Below are 21914 nucleotides of genomic sequence, written 5' to 3' on the forward strand. Positions count from 1 at the left end.
GTAGACACTTTCTTTGATCCAGGGTGGGTGAGTGAAGGAATGAGAGGCCAGACCAGCCCACCCTAGTTGCTGGGTGGAAATACCAGGTTCAGGATCTCATATTCCCTGGAGGTAGCTGCTGGCAGGGCCCAAATCAGGATCCAGCTCCTGAAGTTGCCTATTCGATGGGAGTGGAAAGGGGGTGGTAGCTTGACTTACGTTAAATTTCTAAATTCTCAGCTGGATCACCACTACAGCAAGAGTGACATGAAAAGCAAACTCTGGACCTCGAGTACTAAGTGTTTGATCACTGAGCCTTTATTCCCTTTTCATATGAGCCAAGGTGTGTTCGCTGCAGGAAATAAAGGGAAGGAGGATACAGAAACTGGGACTTGAGAAGTGGAAAGTCTGGCCCTTGGGTGCCATGTCTATGGAGTTAGGAGGAGTGATCCGTGGGCTGATTCATGGGCTTCCTGCACCTTCCCCCAAAGAGCTTCTGCCCCTGTTTCCTTCCTAGTCTTCTTAGGGTTTCCCCAGTCCAACCTGGAGGAACAACAGATTGTAAATGAACCATTCACTGCTGCAGGAGTATTTGGCCACTGAACACAGTTATGGACCTTTCCATTCCAACGGTATCCACAGACAAGAATAGTGAACAAAATGTGGGGTTGCCTGCTCCTCTTGGGGAACAGCAATTTGGGCATCGTTAAGTTATTTGTGCTTATGACAATGATATTTTTAAGTGATTGTAGCGATTTAGGGTTGCAGGAACTTTCTGCCATTAACAGCTGAATGGGCAGCGTGCATTCTGGAGCATCCTTAGCCGGCCCTTGTCTGAGAAGTACTCCTCTCTCGGGCTAAAGAAGTGCTTGCTGCAAATTTGTGTCATTCCCCAAATCACAAATTTTCAACATCGGTAAGTTATAACTTGGCTCTCAGCACCCCACTAGGAATATTGTTCTCAGTCCCTTTTTGCCTTGGGTCCTACATCCCGGCTCCCCCACCCTCACCTCTATTCCCTGCTTTGGTTCCTCATTTCAATATCAATGTTCAGTTCTCCCCCTCCCTCCACCCCTGCAAACCAAAGGAGTAGGAAGGTGGGGAACCAGGAAAGACCTTCGCCCGCCTCACCCCCCAAATATGTGCACTTTCTGAGGCCGATGATTGGAGCACTTTGTCTCCAGACTTGACTGAGCTGGGTGTTGGGGCTTCTGCGTTGTCTTTGGTATTCACTGAAAACAGACTGAGACCCCCTCCCCCAACAAGCAACAACAACACACACGCGTGCGCGCGCGCGCGCACACACACACACACACACACACACTCCCCCCCCCCTTTCTCTCTCTCTCTCTCTCTCTCTCTCTCTCTCTTTTAAGCAATGCTTTGTTGTGCTAAAACTAGTTGGACGAGTTAGGGTGTTGCTGCTGCTCCCGAGGCCCTGGCCAATGGAACCCGATCCACCCCGCTGTGCGTAAGCGCGCAATTAAGGATTTAACCAAGGCTGTGCTGCGCCTCTGCCATCAGTCAGCCCGCCGCAGACGGAGCCTCCACGACTCCCAGCCTCCTCCTCGCCGCCGCCGCCGCCGCCTCCTTCTCTCCTCCTCCTCCTCTTCCTCCTCCTCCCTCGCTCCCACAGCCATGTCTGCTTAGACCGGAGCAGCCCCACAGCCAACTCGGGCAGCCGCCGCCGCCACCGCAGCCGGGACAGCCGCCGCCTGTGAGCGATGACAGGAGTGTTTGACAGAAGGGTCCCCAGCATCCGATCCGGCGACTTCCAAGCTCCGTTTCAGACGTCCGCAGCCATGCACCATCCGTCTCAGGAATCCCCAACTTTGCCCGAGTCCTCGGCCACCGATCCCGACTACTACAGCCCCACGGGGGGAGCCCCACACGGCTACTGCTCTCCTACCTCGGCTTCCTACGGCAAAGCGCTCAACCCCTACCAGTACCAGTACCACGGCGTGAGCGGCTCCGCCGGCAGCTACCCCGCCAAGGCTTACGCCGACTACAGCTACGCCAGCCCCTACCACCAGTACGGCGGCGCCTACAACCGCGTCCCGAGCGCCGCCAGCCAGCCAGGTAGGGGGGCGCGGGGTGGGGGCAGGTACCGGGGAGCCGGGGATCTGGAGGGGCGAGGCGCGGCGGGAGATCGGGGGCCCGCGCCCACCACCGCAGTGGGGGGCGCACCCGGCGGAAGAGACGGGGGCTGGACCCTGCAACAGAGAGGTTCTCTAGGGCCAGCGTTTTAGGGATTCTTAGAAAAATCCTCGCCTCCGGCACCGGGGGGGTGGGGGCCCTCAAGTCTCTGGATTCCCAACTTGCCTGGTCTGAAAGCCAACCGGGCTGGAAACGGGGTAGGGGTGGAGGGAAGAAAGAATCAAGCAGCCTGAGTGGCATTTGCGTAATAAAGGGGAGGTTGGTTGTTGGAGTCTTCGGTGAGCTGCTCTGCTGGTGCGAGTGGGAGTGGAAGGCTGCCTCAAAGACTCTGTCGGCATTAGTCTGAGAGCAGCCACGAGCCAGCCTGGTGTCGGTGTCCCCAGGCCCGCGGGGTTGGGGGGGGGCGTGCTGGGGAGCTGTAGCCCGCCAGAGGAAGAACAGCCTTGCGGTTTATCCAGGGCACTTCCAAAAACAAAAAGCCATTTAAGGGTGGAGGAGGGTTGCCGAGAGGTGCCTAAAATTTGTCTTCCTCTCCCCCCACCTCCTCTCTTTCCTCCCTCCTTGAAACTTAGTTGGAGAGTTTAAGAGGGTTAGTGAGCCTGGGCGGTAAGAGAGAGGCATGAGGTCTCCTTGGAGAGGTTTTGCTGGTCAGGTTTGATCTCTTCCCACTAGCACATTAATAATCCTGCTAATATTAGCATCCCCTTCTTTGGCAGAATCGAGACCACAGCCCTCATTCTCCACCCTTCCTCTCCCAGGAGCTTGCCACACGCACGCACGCACACCGTGGAGAGGTTCTCCACCCCTTCCTGAGATGTGTACTTTTGATAAGGTGGTACTTTTCAGAAAGGGGTTTTGGGGCCCCGGGGTATGTTTGTAAAACACTCATCCAGAAAGCCTTTTCTCCCCCCTCTGTATTCACGACTTTGAGAAATTCGTCCTAACCTGCCGCCCCTTTCCTGCGAAAACAACTTACCATCGCATCCTTTCCAACGTGTGACTCTGGCTAAATTTTAAAAGAGAACCCAGGGGGTGGGGTGTCTTCGTTCCTTTCAATGTCTCTGTATTTCGCGCATAAGTGAAAGATTTTTTTTTTCTTTTGGCCAAGAACTTATTAAGTCTATTTGTAAAAGAAACCAGACACATCTGTGCCCTCGCAGATCTGCAGGGAGATTATGGGGGCTGCATAATCGGCCCTCTGTCTGCAGCGGCCTGGACCTCTTGCTGCTGAATTGAAGGAGCATAGTTTTGCTTGTGGGTCTTTGAACTTTGGAGACCTCGGTTAGCGTCTTCCCTGCCCATGCGTCTGGTCTCTGCGGGCGCCCTAACAGACGCCGACGGTGGGGGCGGGCGGGGGTGGGGGGGTGGGGGGGGAGATGTCTCAGCCCAGGGCCTCCCCCTCGAAGCCCCAGGAGGCGCTGGCCAAGCTCGCCCCAGAAACGGGGGTGAGCACAGGGTGGGCGTAAAAACATGTCAGGGTGAAGCAATAACTGGGGCAAGGGCTAAATCCCAGACGCCAAGAAGGGAGCTGCGCTATACAAAGAGCTTTGCACAAGCCCACAAGAACCTGAATGAGCTGAGTAGGGAATTAACCAAACTACCTGGCCTTTCCATGACTTGAGGGAGAGGCATATTTCTCTGGGTCTTGTTAAGCAAAGGAGGTGATATGGGGAAAGACTGCGTGGGTCAAAAAGAAAACAAAACTCAAGGACGTACCCGAGGGTTCTGCAAAAGAAACATTGCGGACAAACTCTAACCGAGTCTATTCTGATTATTTAGAGAAAGAAGTGGCCGAGCCCGAGGTGAGGATGGTGAATGGCAAACCAAAGAAAGTTCGTAAACCCAGGACTATTTATTCCAGCTTTCAGCTGGCCGCGTTGCAGAGAAGGTTTCAGAAGACTCAGTACCTCGCCCTGCCTGAACGCGCCGAGCTGGCCGCCTCGCTGGGACTGACGCAAACACAGGTAAATCCGGCAGCGGTCGGGCCGGAGCCCTGCCTGGGCTGCAAGGCTGGCCGGGCAGCGCGGTTCGGTCCCGACCGGCTGGAACCGATTGGAGAGCGCCCGCGAGAAACTCACAGACAGAAAGACACGGACCCCGCGCCCTTACCTCCATGAGTCAGGCTGGGTGTCGCCGCCGTGCGACAGTGGGGATGGGGTGGAGACGCCGTTCACCCCCGCTTCGGGCCTCCGGGGCAAGGGGCCAACTTCCTAGATTGGAAACAAGTGTGTATGTGTTTGGGGGGGGGGGGGTCATTTCCAGGACACTCTGGAAGCCTGGAGAAATTGGTTCTCTGCGCAATGCAGAGCCTCTGGGAGAGCAGGGCCCGGCGGCCTCCGGTGATCTCGGGCCGCGGAGGTCGCCTCCGGCTGGAAAGCTGAAGGTCACGCCCCACTGCTGCGGAGCTTTAGGCCGTAGCAGTCTGAGGGTCGCAAAGTGGGCGGTGGGGTGGGGGGAGCGGGGGCGCTGTTGTGCGGGGAAATCATCCCTGGGTTTGTCCCTCCCCGGCCCTGCCGGGGCCTGTAAAAAAATAAAGAATGCTCGAATCGCCGCCCAGAGCTGCAGGCGCATTCTGACCTTTGGAAGCTCAGGGGGAGCGCAGGGTGTTGGGCGGGAGGCTGGGACACGGCTCCTTCCCTCTACACCGGCGCGCGCACCGCCAGCCCCAAGCCCTCGCGCGCGGCTCTCGGGCCATTGTTTTGGAGACTTTCGCTGCGCCGCTTTCCGTGCGCCCTGCTCAGGCCTAGACGTGGGTGCACGCCGCCCGGGACACTCGCGCCCTCCTCCCCCAGCCCGAACAAAAACTGAAGCCTCCTGAGTCCTGCCCTCGCGGCGGCCGGTGAGCGCCTCTCCGGGCAGGGTGTCCACTGGGGCCCCTGATACCGGTTTGGCCTCAGGCCCGGCCGCTGACCCTAGGCCGCGAGCTGCGGGGAGACGCCAGGTCCGGGCCACCTGGGGACCCGAGATGCCTCCAGTCGCCGCTCTGGGGAAGGCGCGGGCGGCCTCTGAGTGACCCGGTAACGTGTGCCTTTGTTCCCCCACCCAGGTGAAAATCTGGTTTCAGAACAAAAGATCCAAGATCAAGAAGATCATGAAAAACGGGGAGATGCCCCCGGAGCACAGCCCCAGCTCCAGCGACCCTATGGCGTGTAACTCGCCGCAATCTCCGGCGGTGTGGGAGCCCCAGGGCTCGTCCCGCTCGCTCAGCCACCACCCTCATGCCCACCCTCCGACCTCCAACCAGTCCCCCGCGTCCAGCTACCTGGAGAACTCGGCTTCCTGGTACCCGAGCGCAGCCAGCTCAATCAATTCCCACCTGCCGCCGCCCGGCTCCTTACAGCACCCGCTGGCGCTGGCCTCCGGGACACTCTATTAGGCGGCTTTCTCTTGCTCTCTTTTTTGGGACTGCTGTGTTTTGCTGTTTTAGAAAATCATAAAGAAAGGAATTCATTTGGGGAAGTTTGGAAAACGGAAACAAAAAAGATTTCATGTGTAAAGCTTTTTTGCATGTAAGTTATTGCATTTCAAAGGACCCCGTCCCCCCTTTTTTTACAGACAAACTTTTTTGCGCAACTGTGGACACTATCAATGGTGCCTTGAAATCTATGACCTCAACTTTTCAAAAGACTTTTTTTCAATGTTATTTTAACCATGTAAATAAGTGTAGATAGAGGAATTAAACTGTATATTCTGGATAAATAAAATTATTTCGACCATGAAAGCCGAATGTTTCTAAAAAAAAAAAAAACACTCCTTTTGACCTCCTTACAATGGGCTACTGACGTTTTATGCAGGCAATTAAAGGAAGACAAGCTCTGTAGAGATCCAATAAGGCAAAAAGGAAAACAGAAATTGGGGGCTGCATGGATGCAAAACTGTACACGTGTTTATGTTGGATGCTGTACTTTATGTGTCTATATACATATGTGGCCTGTTTATAGTATTGCCATAAAATATATATTTAGGGGTTTTATTTTTTTTTTTTGGCCTAACCACAAAAACATTTAGATAATTTTAAGTTTAACCCCAGATTGTTTCAGGTAGAAAGTAATGGTGGAATCTAAACCCAGTCATCCCACCCTATGTGTGAGTAAAAAAGCAGCAGAAATCTATCAATAATCATTCCAAATTCTAAGCTCAAAGCAATTATCATGGACAATCCCCACCCCCCAAACAGCCTGTGTATTGGCAGAGCAATTAGACAAATTACACTCCCTTCAAATGGGCGCTTCCAGAGATGAGAAGGAGGAGAAGAAGAAGAAAAAGAAGAAAAGGAGGAGGAGGAAGAAAAAGATGAAGAAATTTTCCTTCCTATTACATTTTTTTTAATCTGAAATATTTGCAGCATGGCAAATGGTAGTGTTTCCGACTCCTTGGTATATGATTACAAATTTATTTGAGCTCTTTCAGAGGGAGAAAAGGATCACAGGACTTGCGATAATGACAATGATAAACCTAAATCAGTAGGGCAAACAGGACATGATGGGTGGGTGGGTGGGGGGCATTCTTTTTTTCTTTTTTTTTTTTTCTTTTTTTTTTTTTTTTTGCCAAGAGAGGGGATTGTGGGGGTGGAGGAAAGCAATGAAAGCATTTTGGCTCAGTTTTGATTTCATCTTGTGAGATACACACACACACACATGTATATGTATCTACTGCTATATATATCTATGTTTTTTCTCTCCATCCTCTTTACCACTCTGGTCTTTTCAGGAAAGAAGTCTTTCTGTCTTGCTTTTACCTAAAACAGTGGCAAAGTGGTTTCAGAGGATGGGAATTGAATTTGTTTGTAGGGATCTCTCCTTTCTTGGAGGCAGAGAGGAAGTACTGCAGCAACCTTGGCTCCGTCCTCTCCTTTCTCCCTGCATCCCTGCACGTAAGCTATCAACACTGTGACCAGAGCTACAGCCTGGACCAGAGTTGTGCTCTGTGGCCTGACTTGTGGGCATCTCTTTGTCGTTTAGAGCGCCTGACTCTTACCTTAGGCCACCAAGGGAAATCCTATGTTGGAAATTACAAGATGCGTAAGATATATTTTACAGCTAGGAAGTCAGCAGCAATAAATGTGACAAAAGAGTCTTCTTAAAGACGGGGGGTGGGATTGGAGATTAGCACATAAAAAATTACATCCTGTCATCTGAGGATTTCTGAGAAGGTTCTTCCAGGGTTGGGAAACTAGACCTGAAAAGGCACGCTGCATGCCCGGAGGGGAATTTACCAGTGTATTCGCTCTTTCTCCTCTCTCCCTCTCCCTTTCCCCTCCTCCCCATCTCCCCAATTCCTTTCCTCTCAGGCTTGGGCCTGGGGTTCTGTGTTGGGGGGGGGGGTGGATTTCTCTAGTCCTTGGGCGCACCCTGCCAGGCCCCCGGGGCAGCACACGATCGCGGCCCGGGCTGTGGACCCCTCCTCCTCGCCCACCCCCAAAGCGCCAGCTTCTCGGCCCGCAGCTTTCCTCGTCTCATCCTCCTCCAGCCCTCCTTTCTCGCAGGAAGTTCCGGGTGGGGACGCGCTCTGGGGCAAGCCGTACGAACCCACACTCTGTTTTCTGCGCGGGGAGAGAATGAGAGGGCCGTGGGGGGAAGAGGTGGAGGGATCTACTCCCTGCTTTTCTTTCTTCGCTGGTGAAGATTTGGGGGAAGTTTCCTTGACACCGAAGCCAGCGCCTTAATCTGGGGAACCCTGCGCCGGCGTCCGGCAGCGCCAGCATTCCCCTGCGCCCCCCGGTGCGCGCGTGGGGAGGCCAGCGGGGCGCACCCACCGCACACCTTTAACATTTCCCATTCACTGGCTGCCTGAGAGTGGGAGGAACGTGCTTGGATCGTGCTCTTTCCTTTGCCGCACCCGGAGAGGGCAGATATTTTTTCCAGCCATCCCTGTCATCTCCCCACCTCCAGTCCTGGCTTTGAAAAGGGGATCCCTTCTCTACCGTCCCCAGTCACCGGACGCGCGGTCAAGCCGAGGGAAGGGAGAGCTCGGATTTTTACCGGGAAAGAAGAGAGAAGCTCTTCTTTCAGGACCACCCTTCCACCCCCAGCTTTGACGCTGCTCGTCGTTAAGGACACTGGTCTCCCGGGGACGCCGCCGGCAGGCATAACGCCGCTCGGACAGACTTGGTTTCAGGATTCCTTTGCTTGTGCTAACCTCACTTCTTCCACTCGCAATGGTCTCTTCTCTCGCGCGGTTTTTTTTTTTTTTTAACTTGGTCTGAGAGCCATGGACAAAAATATTCTGGCAAACCGTTCTACAGCGGGTTTTCCCTGGCACCATGGGGATTCTCTCAGGGGAATTTAACTCCCTGCAGTCCCGCGCCCAAGGATGCAAAAATAACAGATCTTCAGCAAAGTCTAAAAATATCTGTGTGATGTTTCTCTCCCTTGCCCTTCCTCCCACCTTCCCTCTTTCTGTTCATTGTTTATTCCTGTATCTAATATAAACTTGTACTCCCACCCCCACCCCACCCCCACCCCAGCAAATCTGCAGTCAGCCTGACACCACTCAGCCCGGGCTCTGTTTGCCCCCACCGGTCCCCCTTGCCTAGCCCACCCCAGATTTAATTTTTCTTTACCGTGGGCCTCTTCACCATCCCTACCTTACTCCCAGGCCTCGACCCCTAGTTTCAGGCCTCCCCACCAAGCGCAGGAGGTCCGGGACAGGCCGGCAGGGCCAGTGCGATTCCTAGGTGCCCTGCCCGCCTCCTGGGCCCTCCCGTGAAACATCAGATAAATTGGTCTTTGTTTGAAGCTCGCATTGGGTTAGGCGGATTTCTGCCCTTTTTTCCCCCTTTTTCCTGGCGGCCACCTCCTTGTGGAACAGGGGGCGGCCTGGGGAGCTGAGAGAAGCCGCATTCCTGTGGGTGCCAGGCGCCTCCAGTGCTGAGCCACAGAGCCTAAGACACACACAGAGGAACCCGCAGACCTCGCTGCCCTTCATCTCTCTCTCTCTCCCTCTCCTTCTCCCTTCCTCCCTCCCGTTGGGGCACCCACCCGAGAGCCCGTCAACCCACACTCGGATCCACCCAGGTCTCGCCTCGGGCAGGAGCGTGTTGACCCGCACACCCAACACACGCACACAGCCCCTCCTGGGGACGGCGGCCAGGCCGGGATCTCCCCGCCCAAGCCAATCCTTTCTCTCCCGCCCCTTATCCCACAATCCCAGACGCGCCGGCTGGCCTCCTCTGGCTCCTTTGATCCCACCGGACGCCCCACGGCTCGCGGCGTCCCGGCCGCGCCGTCCCGGGAGTCGCCCACAGCGCGCCAAGGCCCGGCGGTGCCCGCCTCCTCCCGACGCGCCCAACAGCTCACTCGGGCCCGACACCAGCGGGTCTCCTGAACGCCCCCGCCCGGGCTGCCTCCTGGAACGTGGCCCCCTGACCCCCCGCCCTCCATCAGCGCTCCCTTTTCTTCGAGGAGAGGACCTTTAGGGCTCCCCAACCGCCGCCCTCCCCGCCTCATCCCCGCGAGCCCTTGGATCGCGCGCCTCCCACTGGCCACTGGGCTCCCGCCAACCCGGAGCTCTCCAGCCCTCTCCAGAGGCACGCCCTGAGGACAGACGCCCTCCGGCACCTCTGGGAAGCGCGCCACGACGGCGGATCCGCCTGCGGTCACCCCTCTCCAACCCCCCTTAAGCACCCCCTCCCACAGCGGCGGGGGGGAGGCTTCCGCCTCGCGTGAGGTTGGGGAGGGGGCGCTGCGGCTCGCTGCCGCCCTCCGCTCTCGGCCCCAGGTTGCTGCGGTCCTTGCTTACTGTACTTGGTTTTTTCAGACTTACAGCGAACTCTGGGCCTCGAAAACAGCCCCAATAGCGGTAGCACATGTGGGATTGGCTAAATATTTTTCTACGCAGCACTGCCGCCCCCCACGCCCCCCTCCGCCGCGTTTTCTTTTGCATCTGACAAGCTTTAGGTTTCCCTGCTGTACAGTGCAGAAAGTATACATTGTATCTACTGCAGAGGGGCGGGGGGGGGGGGAGCCTCCCCTTTCAATCATCCGGGGTTGCCAGCTGAAATGCAATAACCTGTTTTATAGGTCGAGCTCTAACAGTGAAGATAGGAACCAGGGGAATTCACATGAATCTGTCTTTAAAGGGGATGAGAGTCTTGTTTTGCAGCAATTAATGTTTCTATTCTTTTGTTCGCTGGGACTGCGTATTTACTTCTGATTTATGGGGGTCCGTAGGAGTCTCTGCCAAAAGTGCATGTATTATTGAGTCTGTTCCACATCCTAAACCAAGATTTATATAAAACCGTGAAATACCACACATTACGACCTTTCCCACAGGAAAGGAAAAAAAAATGGCTTCATTCTACACACATATACGCACACATACACATACCCTCCAAATTTCAGTAATGATTCTATCTCCACCATACAACGTCAAGTATATATATTTTTTAAGAAGTGGGTGGGGGTGAAGGGCAATAAACAGTTCCCAAGCTACGTCTAAAAACAAAACAAAACAAAACAACATTCTTTTTTTCTTGCAAAGGTGAGAAGACAGAAATCTGCCACTGGAAGCTTATTGTCAACCAAGGATTGTTTCTGCCACTTGCCACTTGCTAGGTGGGATATAGGGGTAGAAGAAGAGGTAGGATATGGACTCAACTTTCATCTACAAACAGGGATCACTAAACAGGGAACATTTCATTATTGCCCTTAAATTCATAGGAGCTAGGACCTGCTTACCACCTCGCAGGATGGCTCTGGTTGGGCAGCTCCCAGCTCTGTGAGGTGATGGGAAGAGAGAACATCATCACATACCATTCTAGAGCCTGGAAAAGATGCCCAGGAAGTTCTCTGTAGTTGCGGTGGAAAATTGAGGTCCTGGGGATATAAGAGTTTTAGGTATCTGACCAGAACCTCCCCCCCCCTCCCACCGCCCCACCCCAGGAACTAGAATTAGACTTCAGAAGTTTTAGCCAGGGCAGGGCTCACCCTCCTGAAGCAATAGGTAGAACCCAGGGTTCATTTTCACTCTGGACCAGCAGAGTACCCTAGCCTCCCTCCAGACTCTTTTGCTCTAACTCTGACTCTCTTTCTCTAGGGTCCTTCCATATTTGAAAGAGACTGACCTTGCTCTTTTACAACCATGTTTGGAGCAGGAACAGTCCTTTATCAAAAATACTGGACTTCCTGGAATCCAGAAAGAAACACATGAGTGACTTATAGCAATAGAGAAGCAGCTGGACTAGTTTATATGGGGGGGGTGTTAATTAATAAAAGTTAATGATAGGATTAAAGCGAATAGCCTAGCAGAGTGGAAAAGACAGCTTCCCAGTCGGCTTTATTTAATTAGCAGTAATTAATACGTTTTCTGCTAATATCCTTTAGGACTCTCAATGACTTGTTCACTGTGAAAGAGAATAGAGATGGAGCTTAGGAACACTTACAAGCACCCAGGGCATTTTGCTCTGATGACAAGAGAGATTGCAAATTCATTTAAGCAAATGTTCATAAACAAGTGACAGGCATACTCTGAGGCAGCCTGGGTGGAAACAATGGTGAAACTGACAAATGTTCTTTGCTTGGGGGAAGGGCACTTTTCTTTTTTAAGTAAGGAAATGCTTTAGCTAAGAGGGAAAACAAAGACAGGAGGCTTAGGAAAGATAAGAAAGGAAAAGAAAAAAGAAAAGAGAAAAAGAAAAAGAAAGATTTCAGACTCCAGGCAGAAGCACATGCAGCAGCCCTTACAAACACATCAGCCCTACACATATTGAAGATTTGTACACGTAATGCTTCAGACCACTGATTTGCTATTTTCTTAATTCCCGCTCTTCTTTTTCCATATGAATCAAACAGTCTTTTGTCCTTCAGGGTTTGATTTGATCGCTACTGTTCACATTTCACTTTTGTATTTTCCTCTTCCTATACCATTACTCATTGAGTGCCCTGTGAAATTACAATCGTACATTTTCAACTCAGCAACCCATTTGCAGTGCAAAAATAGGGTCTAAATAATGGCTGAATTAGCCCTACTGGACAGTTTCAGATGTAACACTCTGTAATAATTATATTGCAGGCTGGATTAGGATGCTATTATCATAATCTGGACGTTTACAATTATCTGTAATTTGCAAAGATGCGCCAGGTCTTGATTACAGCAGTTTTTTTTTTTTTTTTTGTATCACGCTAACCATCACTAAACAGTGACAGTAATAACAGCTAATTTTGCTGGCAATATAAGAGGTGCTGGGGTGTGCAAACAATTTCACACCTGGATGTGCTCACTCAACCAAGAATATAGAGAAAGAGCTTCTGCCCTGAGACTCAGACAAATATTCTCCTCTGCTTCTGTTCAGTATAGATTTCTAGACCCTGATCATTGCTTAAGAGATATTCACTGGTGGTAAGTTTTTATTTCTTCCATACTTCAAGGCACAGTTCATGTTTCTCTTCTCACACTTTCCAAGCTATATGTGTTGCTGTTGTGATTTATTATAGACTGCAACTTTGCTTTATAGATTTTTCAATTCTGACCTTTTATCCCCCTTTAACAGCAAAAGGGTTGTCGTTCTGGTGAGTAAAAGGATTCGGGCGAGATTGGGATCCTTAAGAACTTGATATGTCTTTTTTTTTTTTTTTTTTTTTTTTTGCTTTCTGTGCTGTTGATGTATTTGGTGCAGCTTGTGACTGGAGACTGCAAAAAAGACCAGGTTTCTGTAAGGTGTGGTGGGAGATGGCTGGAGATTCCAAGCTAACATCTATTTGAAAATTGTTACTCAAAGCTAGTCCTAGGAGAATTTAAAGTCTTTACCAGTGCGGATGATTTTAAATTTGGGGGCATGGAGAGAGCAAACGGAGCTCGCCACAATGCTCCTTTAGTATCACAGGTATGCGGACATTTGCAACGGCAGGTGTAGTCTGAATCTCTCGACTGTATAGTCCCTTCCACATTTTCCTCCACTTGGGAGAAAGTTTCCGGAATAACTGGCCTCTGAAGCCCTTCAGGGCTGCTTTGCAAGGCCTGCGCCTCAAGCTGATTGCGGGGGGGCGGGGGGGAGGGGCGGGATGCGGCTCGTAGGGCAATTGCCCGCGGGGCCGAACGCTGCGACCTTGGGGTTGGAGGGGCATGATTGGCTGAGACACAGAACCGGGCTGGGGAGCCAAGGAACCAGTCCGATTTAGGAACGCACCAAAGAAGACTCTCGCAAGAAGCGGTGCTGTTCTATCTATAGATGACGCTGTTTCCTGACCCTGTAGACATTGGAAGCAGCTAGAGATGTTAAGTGCAGGAGCCTGAGAAGTCTTTGGCTCCCTCACCCCTGTACAGAAAGGCCTTGCTCCGGCGGCGGGAACCTTTGGACTAAATTGTGTCAAAAGATAATGAGATGCTTATTGGCGCCGAGGAGAAATTTCCCCCTTCCCCTCACCCCCGCAGCTATTGTTCTCTCGTTCTTTTTTTTTTTTTTTTACCTGGAGAATGTGGTCAGAACGAGGCTCTAGGACGCCAACTCCGGGGAAGTTCGAACGTGGGGAGGCGTTGTAGGCACCGCAACTGGGCGATGCCTTTTACCCACGCCCCTCCTACCAGTCTCTCTCCTCTCTCAATCTCTCTCTCTCTCTCTCTCCCTCCCTCTCTCTCTCCCTCTCTCATCAGTTTACTATGGGGTCAATACTTTCTAAAGAGCGAAAATATTAACCCTTTAGGTTCAGAGGACCCAGAGGAAGCCCAGTTCCCAGGGCAGTTCTTGGGAGGCCCCCTTCGCAGAATTCCTTGTTTAATTAAACTCAATTTGAGAGAGAGAGAGAGAGAGAGAGAGACAGAGACAGAGACAGAGACAGAGAGAGAGAGAGAGATCGTTGAAGGTGCATCATGACAACACCTCCAATGTGTTAAAATGCATTTGCTGGGTTTCAGAATTCCATGCACTCACAGTGGTTTGGCATACGTCTGGTAGATTTTTTTTTTTTTTAAGAAAAATGAGTGTTGGTTTCGATGTATGGTAGCTTTTTCTCTAACGTAATTTGAATAATTCAGCAAAGCCCTACTACCAGCTGTACTTCTGCAGCCTCTTCCATTCTTTTCAGCATTATAATTTTGGTTAATTTTCAATTTTAGGTCCTACGTCTCTGCAATTTGTGTATGAATAACAGAATAATTTCCCTCTTTTGTTTCGCCTTTCCTGTTCCTGAATCTAAATAAAGATGGCTTTTTAGTATTAAAAGTGGAAGAAAATTACAGGTAATTATCTTTGACGGTAAAAACGCTGTAATCAGCGGGCTACATGAAAAATTACTCTAATTATGGCTGCATTTAAGAGAATGGAAAAAAACCTTCTTGTGGATAAAAACCTTAAATTGTCCCCAATGTCTGCTTCAAATTGGATGGCACTGCAGCTGGAGGCTTTGTTCAGAATTGATCCTGGGGAGCTACGAACCCAAAGTTTCACAGTAGGAAGGGGGAAAAAAGAAAAGAAAACATTTTTCCTAATGTAACAATGCGAATGCTAGAAAATGACAAGACTGATCGGTTTTAAACCATTCTGAGACTGAGCGTGGAAGTTGCTCAACAAAAAAAGGAACGGGTATATTGGTAAGTAGTCTTTGCTTTGTGTCTAATTATAGTGACTGTCCTTTTGCACGACTGTATGTCGCTGTCATTATATGGAGCACTCTGAGTATCTCTATTGACTTCTGATAAATGGCTCAGTGGTTTCAAGGTTCATAATTTGAAGGATGCCCAGGTCTGTAGCCATTAATTCTCGCAGTATGGGGCTTCCTGCTTGTATGACGAAAGGGCTTTTCATTTTCATTATTTCTGTGCTTTCCACAAGATCGGAAGGATGTATTTCATCCAGGATCATGCATTTTCCTACCTAGCTAGCTTGCAAAGGGTGTAAAACATTAAGTAGTTATAATTGTGCATTTACTTTGTTTTTTTTCCTTGTATTCTTTCTCCTTGTTAAAAAAAAAAAAAACTGCTTCCAAACAAAGACAAATACAGCTGTATTATTTTGGCTGAGGAAAGGAAAAGGAGAACACTCAGTTTCAGCACTGGAAACTACTGGATGTCTAGAGGTTAACCTGGGGATAGATCATTCTAATGTTGTTTTTTAAAAATAAATAAATGTGTAGAAATTATAATAAAAATATAATGCATAAAGGAAGCTGAGAGTACTTTAATATTAAAGTACTTAAGACAAAGGCTAGTGCTGCAAACTGACATCTTTTGCAGGCACTTGATGTTTATATATAGGGCTTCCCATATTAGGAAATAGGAATTCTTTTAAGAGTGATAGAAAATATACTGGGAGGGAAGGAGGAGGGGGTGGTGAGATAGAGACACACAGAAATATACAGGACACTCCCAGCGTTTTGTGGCTTTTACTCCATATATGAAAGAAGACAAAACCATACAAAGTATATGTACAACTAAAATTCAACAATATATACAGAAATGTTTCTCAATATAAACGTCCCTATTAGCTTAGTGAATGCCACCAATTCACCTAGTAAAGGTATCAAAGCAATAGAATGGTGATTTTGGTTGTTTCCTCTGTCTTTCCTGATTCCAGTTCAGGGTTTGGGGGTGGGGTGGGGTGGAGAAAGAGTGGTTTTGTTTTGTTGTTTTTTGTTTTTGTTTTTGTTTTTTTAAAAAAGCATCATCATTCTTGCTCATTGCATTTTGATAACACATGCAGCGTTCCCTTTGTGGCAATGTTCCAATCTTACAGCCGATTTTTCCTTTTTCTTTAGAGGAGGGCTGTTATGTGAGGATTTTTTCTTTTTCTTGCTTTCTCCTTTCTTTTTCTTTTTCTTTCTTTTCTTTTTTTTTTTTTTTTGTCAGTCTGGGATTGGTAAATAAAAATGCAGGAGCCTGAAATGCTTCTTTTTCATCATGTAATGTCTTAAGCTCATTAAACAAGTAAAAACGCTGCCATGTTTGCACAGATTCTTCTGGTGGGGGAAATGTCTGTTTTAAAAAAAGTCGTTTTGATGGATACTCCCAAAGAGAAGAGGAGGCTCAGAGCCTGGATCCCAAAGGGTAAGGGAAAATGTCTTGCAGTGAGGGGTTTCAGGAGCGCTGGCACAGAAACCAGTCTGTCTCTGTCTCTGTCTCTGTCTCTCCCTAAAATGCAAGATCAGTTACTGAGGCTGCTCAAGGGAAAAAGCAGATGAGGAAAGGAAAGGAAAAAAAGAAAAGGAGAGGAGGAGAGAAGAGAAGAGAAACAGAGAGAGAGTGAGAGAGAGCAAGAGTGTGAGCAAGCACCCAGACTGTCTTGCTACACAGAAGAGTTCTCCCGAGCCTGTCCCTTTGGCTGGGTTTGGCAGATGCAAGCAGGTCCTGGATCCTCCTTGCCTTGTTCAGACGTTTCCCTAGGGTATCAATTTCCCTCAGACAACTCACATCATCTGTGGTCTCTGCATCGTGTCCTGGTGTGGAGAGGAGTACCAATGCGAATAGCCGGGCATGTAGCTGTTGGGGGGCATACTGACCCCCTTGGCTGAGGCAGAAACGTCCCACACTGGAGGCAGCGCCGGTGAGCGCGGCGACAGGGCCGCTGAGCCCGGGAGAGGGTCACTCTCATGCGGGTTACTGCCCTGCTTCAGTAATTTCTTAAACTTAGAGCGTTTGTTCTGAAACCATATCTTCACCTGGAACGAAATGCAGCAGCGAGCATTAGGCGCGGGAAAACCTCGGACCAGTGCCTCTCTTCGAGGCTTTGGGAGCAATATCCAAAAAACAAAACAAACAAAACCGCAAACGCCAAGTCCCCGCCTTCCTCCACCTCTTCCTGGCCTCCTTTCTCCCACCCCGCCCCAATTTACCAGGTATCTGGTCTAGATACCTAAAGTCACTCTCTTTCTTCAGTTGGATGCAAGCCTAGGTTTAAAACAGCAGCTTAAAGAAGAATGAAGGCGAATAAGATAGCCAGGTTTAGAGTCTAAAGGAGGATTTTTAAACTGAGAACTTTTCAGATGAAAGCCAACTGAACACACTTCTTCTGATAGTCTGTTTTTGTATTTACTACCCCCAAACCTGGCATCTCTATGCATGTACAGTGAGCAAATGACTGTGAACAGATGGAAGCCTGTACATTTGTACCCAAATGCCTTGAATATACCTCTGCAGATATTGCACGTGCATGGAGCATCTTTTTCCTGAAGTAAATGTATCCTCATAATCCTGTAAGGAATAGGGATGGTGCCTCCCTAGTTCCCTACTTTGTAAGGTGCTTAGTCAAATTGTGGTCAGTAATCATGACATGATTGTTAGTGCGGTCGCTAAAAGTCATAGGGCTCCTGAAAATTAAATGCGAATCAGGACTCTGGGATGGAAGCGTATCTCAGCTAACGTCCCAGATCTACTTTATTTGAAGAAAGAAATTCTATGGTGCCACTTCTTTTCCCTTTAAAATTCCTTAGCCATAGGAATCTGCTTTTCCAAGAGAAATACAAGTTACTGAGTAACAAGGATCCATTCATATCAAACTCCAGATATTTTCAGGGGCTATATGGCAAAAGAAAGCAAGCTGAATCGAAAAGAAGAGCTTACAGGGCATCTGTTCTAAGGCACCACACAATCACTCACCAGCAAGAGTCTCATAAACCCTGGAGTCCCCATGCTGAAGATCACCTACCACACATGAGGCCTACTACCCCATGCAGCTAAGTTAATTGACAAGGACAAAAACCACAGGTGATTGCAGTCGGGCTTTATGACCAGGGTCCTAATATACCTACTTAAGCCCCTTCCTGTGAAGTCTAAAACGCCCCCATATGTCTTTCAAATTAGTAGGACAGGAGAACTTCGGCAACTGTACTTAACTGAGGCTTCACCTGCTGTAATTTGGTGAGCATTCCTCTTTGATCTCCAACTCTGCCATTGCTCCCAAGTCCTGTACTCCAGGGAGGTACCTCAGCCTGCACCAGCCAGTCACCCAGGATGATTTAAACCTTGAGCTTAGGGCAATCTTCAGAAAAACCCACCTCACCTATCCTGTGATGGGTAGTTTGCACCTTGGTCCCTATACTAAATCCTCTTGGAGCCTATATCCATCTGTTTGCCCCCCCCCCCTCCATCTCATAATTCTATGTCAATGAATTGAAATCCTTATTATGTCCCAGGATCCACAAATGGATCCTTAAGAAACATAGGTCTTAATCTGTCTCCTGCCCTGAACATCTTTCTCTCCTACATGTTTGTTCTCGTCCATGCTGTTCTGCTCTGGAATAGGACTCGATCAATTTATGAGTTTGGTCACCAAAGGACACTGGGCTGGGGTGGGGTCGCCGAGGGTTGGGAGGATGTGCAAATCCAATCCAGCATTGAATACCAGGTCATTTATTCCAAACTGTGTTGTCCGGGGAAAGTGCGTAATGAAGCAAAGGCATTTGTCATTAAGCTCCTTCCATCCTTAGTTGACTAGGCCCAGAATTCCTCCTGATGTGCTCCCTGCCCGATCTGCAGGCAGGGTCAGCATTTCAGGGATACCTGGGCTTCTCGGGAATTACCTGTGTTTGTGTCAGTCCTAAGGAAGCTGCCAGTTCAGCTCTCTCGGGAAGGGCCAGGTACTGAGTTTGCTGAAAGCGATGGTTTAAAGCCTGGAGCTGCAGGCTGGAATAAATGGTCCGAGGCTTCCGAATCTTTTTCCCTTTTCCATTGAACCTGATTTCCCCGTTTTCAATCACTGTGGTTTTTTGTTGATCTGCAAGCAAAAAAATACAGAGGAGCAGTCACCCGTGAGGCCAATGCCTCAGCCTCCCTGAGCTTGGCCTGGGCTGCGCCGGGTCTCCCCAAAGCCCAGAAAGGATTTCTTCAAGGCATCCCCACGCCACCCTGACCTCTCTGGGTTCACGGTGCCCCGGTGCTTCCCGTGGGTGCGAAAGCTTCTTCCTGACCCTAACTCTGGCCCTAAATAAGTGCAGGGACTGAACGGCGGCAGCGCCCTCGACCCCGGGGCAAACAGCCTAGCTCTGCAGCAGCGGAGGCGGCGCCGGCCGCTCTCGGCGGCGCGCGGCGCTGCGGGGCGACTGCTCTCGCCGCGGAGCGGGGGGCCCACGGCCTGGCTTGGCTCTACGGTGTCTGAGGCTGTGCTTGAGCCACCCTGATGTTTATGCGGCCAGCCGACTCGATGTCACTAACTCCAAGCCCGGTGCATCAAGCCCCAAGGCGTGTTCGAAAGGATTCTGCTGAGAGGGACCGAAACCCCAAACAAAACCCCACCAGCCGCTCGGCCCAGCTCCGGAACCGGCTGGGCATCGCCTGGCAACTTTGAACCCCTCGGGGCTGAGCAGCGTCCGCCCGAGGCCCTCGGCTTCGCCTCTCGGAACAAAGGCGCAGCCAACCTCGTATCGAAAACCCAGAGGGAGGGGGCCTGGTTAGCGGTGGGGGGGGGGGGTAGGGGACCTCTGAAAGCTCGCAGGGAAAGAGCCCAATGGTCACCAGCTTAACCAGAGCTAGAGGCAACGTCAGCTTCCCTTCGGGTCACCGAAGCGCACCGGGCGCCACCCGCAAAGTAGGCCACTGGCCGCCCAGACTGGGCTGGGGAGCAAATCACGCTCCCCAGTTCCGGCCCAGAAAGGTCCCCCGTCCTGCCAAACGCCGGCCACAGCCCGGAGGGGAGGAGGGAGGCAAAGGGCGCGCAGACCCCGCGAGCCGGAGCGCGCCGTGCGGACCGACCCGCGGAGCCGAGCCAGCGCGGAGCGGGAAGCGCGGCTCGAGCGGCGCGCGGGGGACCGGGGAGCGAGGCGGGCCGCGCCGCGCCGCGGGGAAGCCGAGGGTCCGCGGCGGCGAGAAGGGGCCGGGCCGGGCCGGGCGAGGCCGGCAGGCGGGCGCCAGGCGAGCGGGCGCGCACGAGGCCCGGCCGGGGGCGCGCCGGGCCGCCTGGGGGAGGGGGCCGGCGGAGGCCCGGGCGCTGAGGAAGTGCGCGGGGCGGGCGGGGTGGGGGGCAGCCGGGAGGCGGGAGGCGGGAGAAGCGAGCTGCCCCAGCGGCCTCTCACCTGTGTCGTCCCCTCGCGTCTGGGCGGCCGCGCTGCTGTTGTGGTAGGATTGGAGGTAAGGGCTGTGCTGCGAGTGGCTCATGTAGGGGTAGGCGGCGAGCGAGCGGTGGTTGTAGGAGTTGCCGCCGCCCGACGCGTAGGGCGAGCCGTGGTGGTGGTGCTGGTGGTGGTGGTGGTGCGAGCCGGCCGCCGCCGCCGCCGCCGCCGCCGAGTGCAGGCAGTGCAGAGGGTAATGCGCGCCTGCCATGGCCGGGGAGCTCTGCTGCGAGTGCGGCTGCGGCGGCGGCGGCGGCGGCGGCTGCTGTTGCTGCTGCTGCTGCTGCTGCTGCTGCTGTTGCTGCTGCTGTTGTTGCCCGAACTCCATGAAGGCGGATTTGGACGAGTCCTGGCCTTCCAAGCCGTCAGCCATCGTAGTCATGGTCATCATCAAAACTTTGGGGGCTGGAGAAAGCCTTCTCCCGGGTTTCCTCCACCCTCCCCCCACTTGGCTCGCGCCGCTCTCCCCTCTGCAGCCACCTTAGCTCTTGGGATCTTGCAAAAAAAAAAAAAAAAAATTTAAAAAAAAAGAAAATAAAAAATTTAAAAAGAGGGGGTGGAGGTGGTTCTCCTTCTCCCTCGCTCTTCTCTAATATATATATTTTTTAATATAAAGAGATATAGTGAGCAGGGCCTTGTTAACTCAAAGGGAGGAGGAAGGGGGAGGGATGGGAGAGGAGAGGGGGGAGGGGGGAATCTGCTCTCCCCCCCTTCTTTCCCCCCTTGGATTTTTTGGGGGCTGGTGCAGTTTAAGGCAGAGATTTTAAGGTGGATTCTGCGAAAGTTGCGCGTCTGCTTTCAGACTTGATGCAGACGCCACGAGTCGAATGGTTTGTCTCCAAAGGGCAGCGCCTCCCCATTGGTCAGTCGCCCCCTGACGTCACAGGCGCACGGCTTCTACTGGTGTGTGCGCCGCTCGCCGAGTTCTTCGCCTACCTTCGGCAACTCCAATCCCAGCCCGGAGCTGCAGCCGGGGGCCGCGCGGCTCCGCGCACGGGGCTGCGGGGAGGGAGGTCCCTCCGCCCGGCGGGCCGCCGACGCCTCCCGCGGCAGCTCGCGCCCCCGGACCCGGAGCCTCAGTTTCCAGTGCCGCAGCCCTGGAACAGCCTGGCCTGCGGCCGCTCGCTCTCAGTCCCCTTGCACCCCAGCGGGCTGCCTGTTCTCAGAAGCAGTGCCCTCTGCGTTTAAAGCGAGCCCCCCCCTTGACCTCCTCGCCACACACCCCCTTCTCAGTCCCACTGTGGTCCCGCGGGAGCGCCCTGTCACCGTGTATTTTTCTGGTCGTACTTTATTGAAACCACAGAGGGAAGAAGACCCCCACACCTGGGCCCCGTCTCTTGGAGGGGGGAGAAGGAAAAGAAAAATCAGATCCTGTTTTGGAGAGGTTTCTTTGCCTGCCGTTTCAGGCCGTAGTTCCTATATATTGAACAAGAAAGGGGGAGAATATTCCCCCCCCCCCCGCCCCAACGCAGCAGCCTGTTCTGAAAGCGAATCGTTGGAGGACTGACAGTAATGCATTTTTTCCTATTGAAAACAGAAGCTACTGTAATGCTTTCAAATATATGCAAATGATACATGCGGTTAGTGGTTTGGCAAATCTTGATTACAATATAAACTACCCAAGTAAAAGTGCCTTCGTCCTAAATTTGTCTCTCGATTACAATTCCAATTGATTTTATTTTATTGTCAACATTGTTAATGATAAAAATAGAGTCGTTTTACAGTTATTTTTACTTTCTGGAAGGAGGCAATTAGAGTTCTAATCAGGAATACACAAAAATCTCCCATGATTAACTGCAGTACTTT

At 51.6% G+C, this 21914-nt stretch overlaps 2 protein-coding genes across 8 annotated transcripts; one reads left to right on the forward strand and one right to left on the reverse strand.

The window, feature by feature from the left end:
- Positions 1–275: 275 nt before the first annotated feature.
- Positions 276–20949, reverse strand: DLX6 (distal-less homeobox 6). 7 transcript variants are annotated; one of them, XR_013356884.1, is made up of 7 exons: positions 20073–20949; positions 18585–18778; positions 16477–16724; positions 10815–10952; positions 5399–5554; positions 4246–4346; positions 398–522 (listed from the first exon to the last, which is right to left on the reverse strand). XR_013356884.1 is itself a non-coding variant. In XM_077856824.1 (5 exons), the coding sequence occupies exons 1-5, from the start codon at positions 20497–20499 to the stop codon at positions 408–410; spliced, it is 1122 nt and encodes a 373-aa protein (XP_077712950.1). In that variant the 5' UTR covers positions 20500–20949; the 3' UTR covers positions 276–407. The 7 variants fall into 7 exon arrangements, 3 of the variants coding, with proteins under 3 accessions (XP_077712950.1, XP_077712951.1, XP_077712952.1); XR_013356885.1 differs by lacking the exons at positions 398–522; positions 4246–4346 and adding an exon at positions 11201–11261 and having other exon boundaries at positions 5504–5554; positions 10815–10900; positions 20073–20948; XM_077856824.1 differs by lacking the exons at positions 4246–4346; positions 5399–5554 and having other exon boundaries at positions 276–522.
- On the forward strand, positions 1471–5857 carry DLX5 (distal-less homeobox 5). The gene is made up of 3 exons (XM_077856827.1): positions 1471–2058; positions 3916–4100; positions 5183–5857. Exons 1-3 carry the CDS (start codon positions 1704–1706, stop codon positions 5510–5512), a joined length of 870 nt encoding a protein of 289 aa, XP_077712953.1. The 5' UTR covers positions 1471–1703; the 3' UTR covers positions 5513–5857.
- Positions 20950–21914: the final 965 nt, after the last annotated feature.

The sequence above is a fragment of the Canis aureus genome, chromosome 18 (genome assembly GCF_053574225.1).
Source record: "Canis aureus isolate CA01 chromosome 18, VMU_Caureus_v.1.0, whole genome shotgun sequence".
Lineage (NCBI taxonomy): Eukaryota > Metazoa > Chordata > Mammalia > Carnivora > Canidae > Canis > Canis aureus.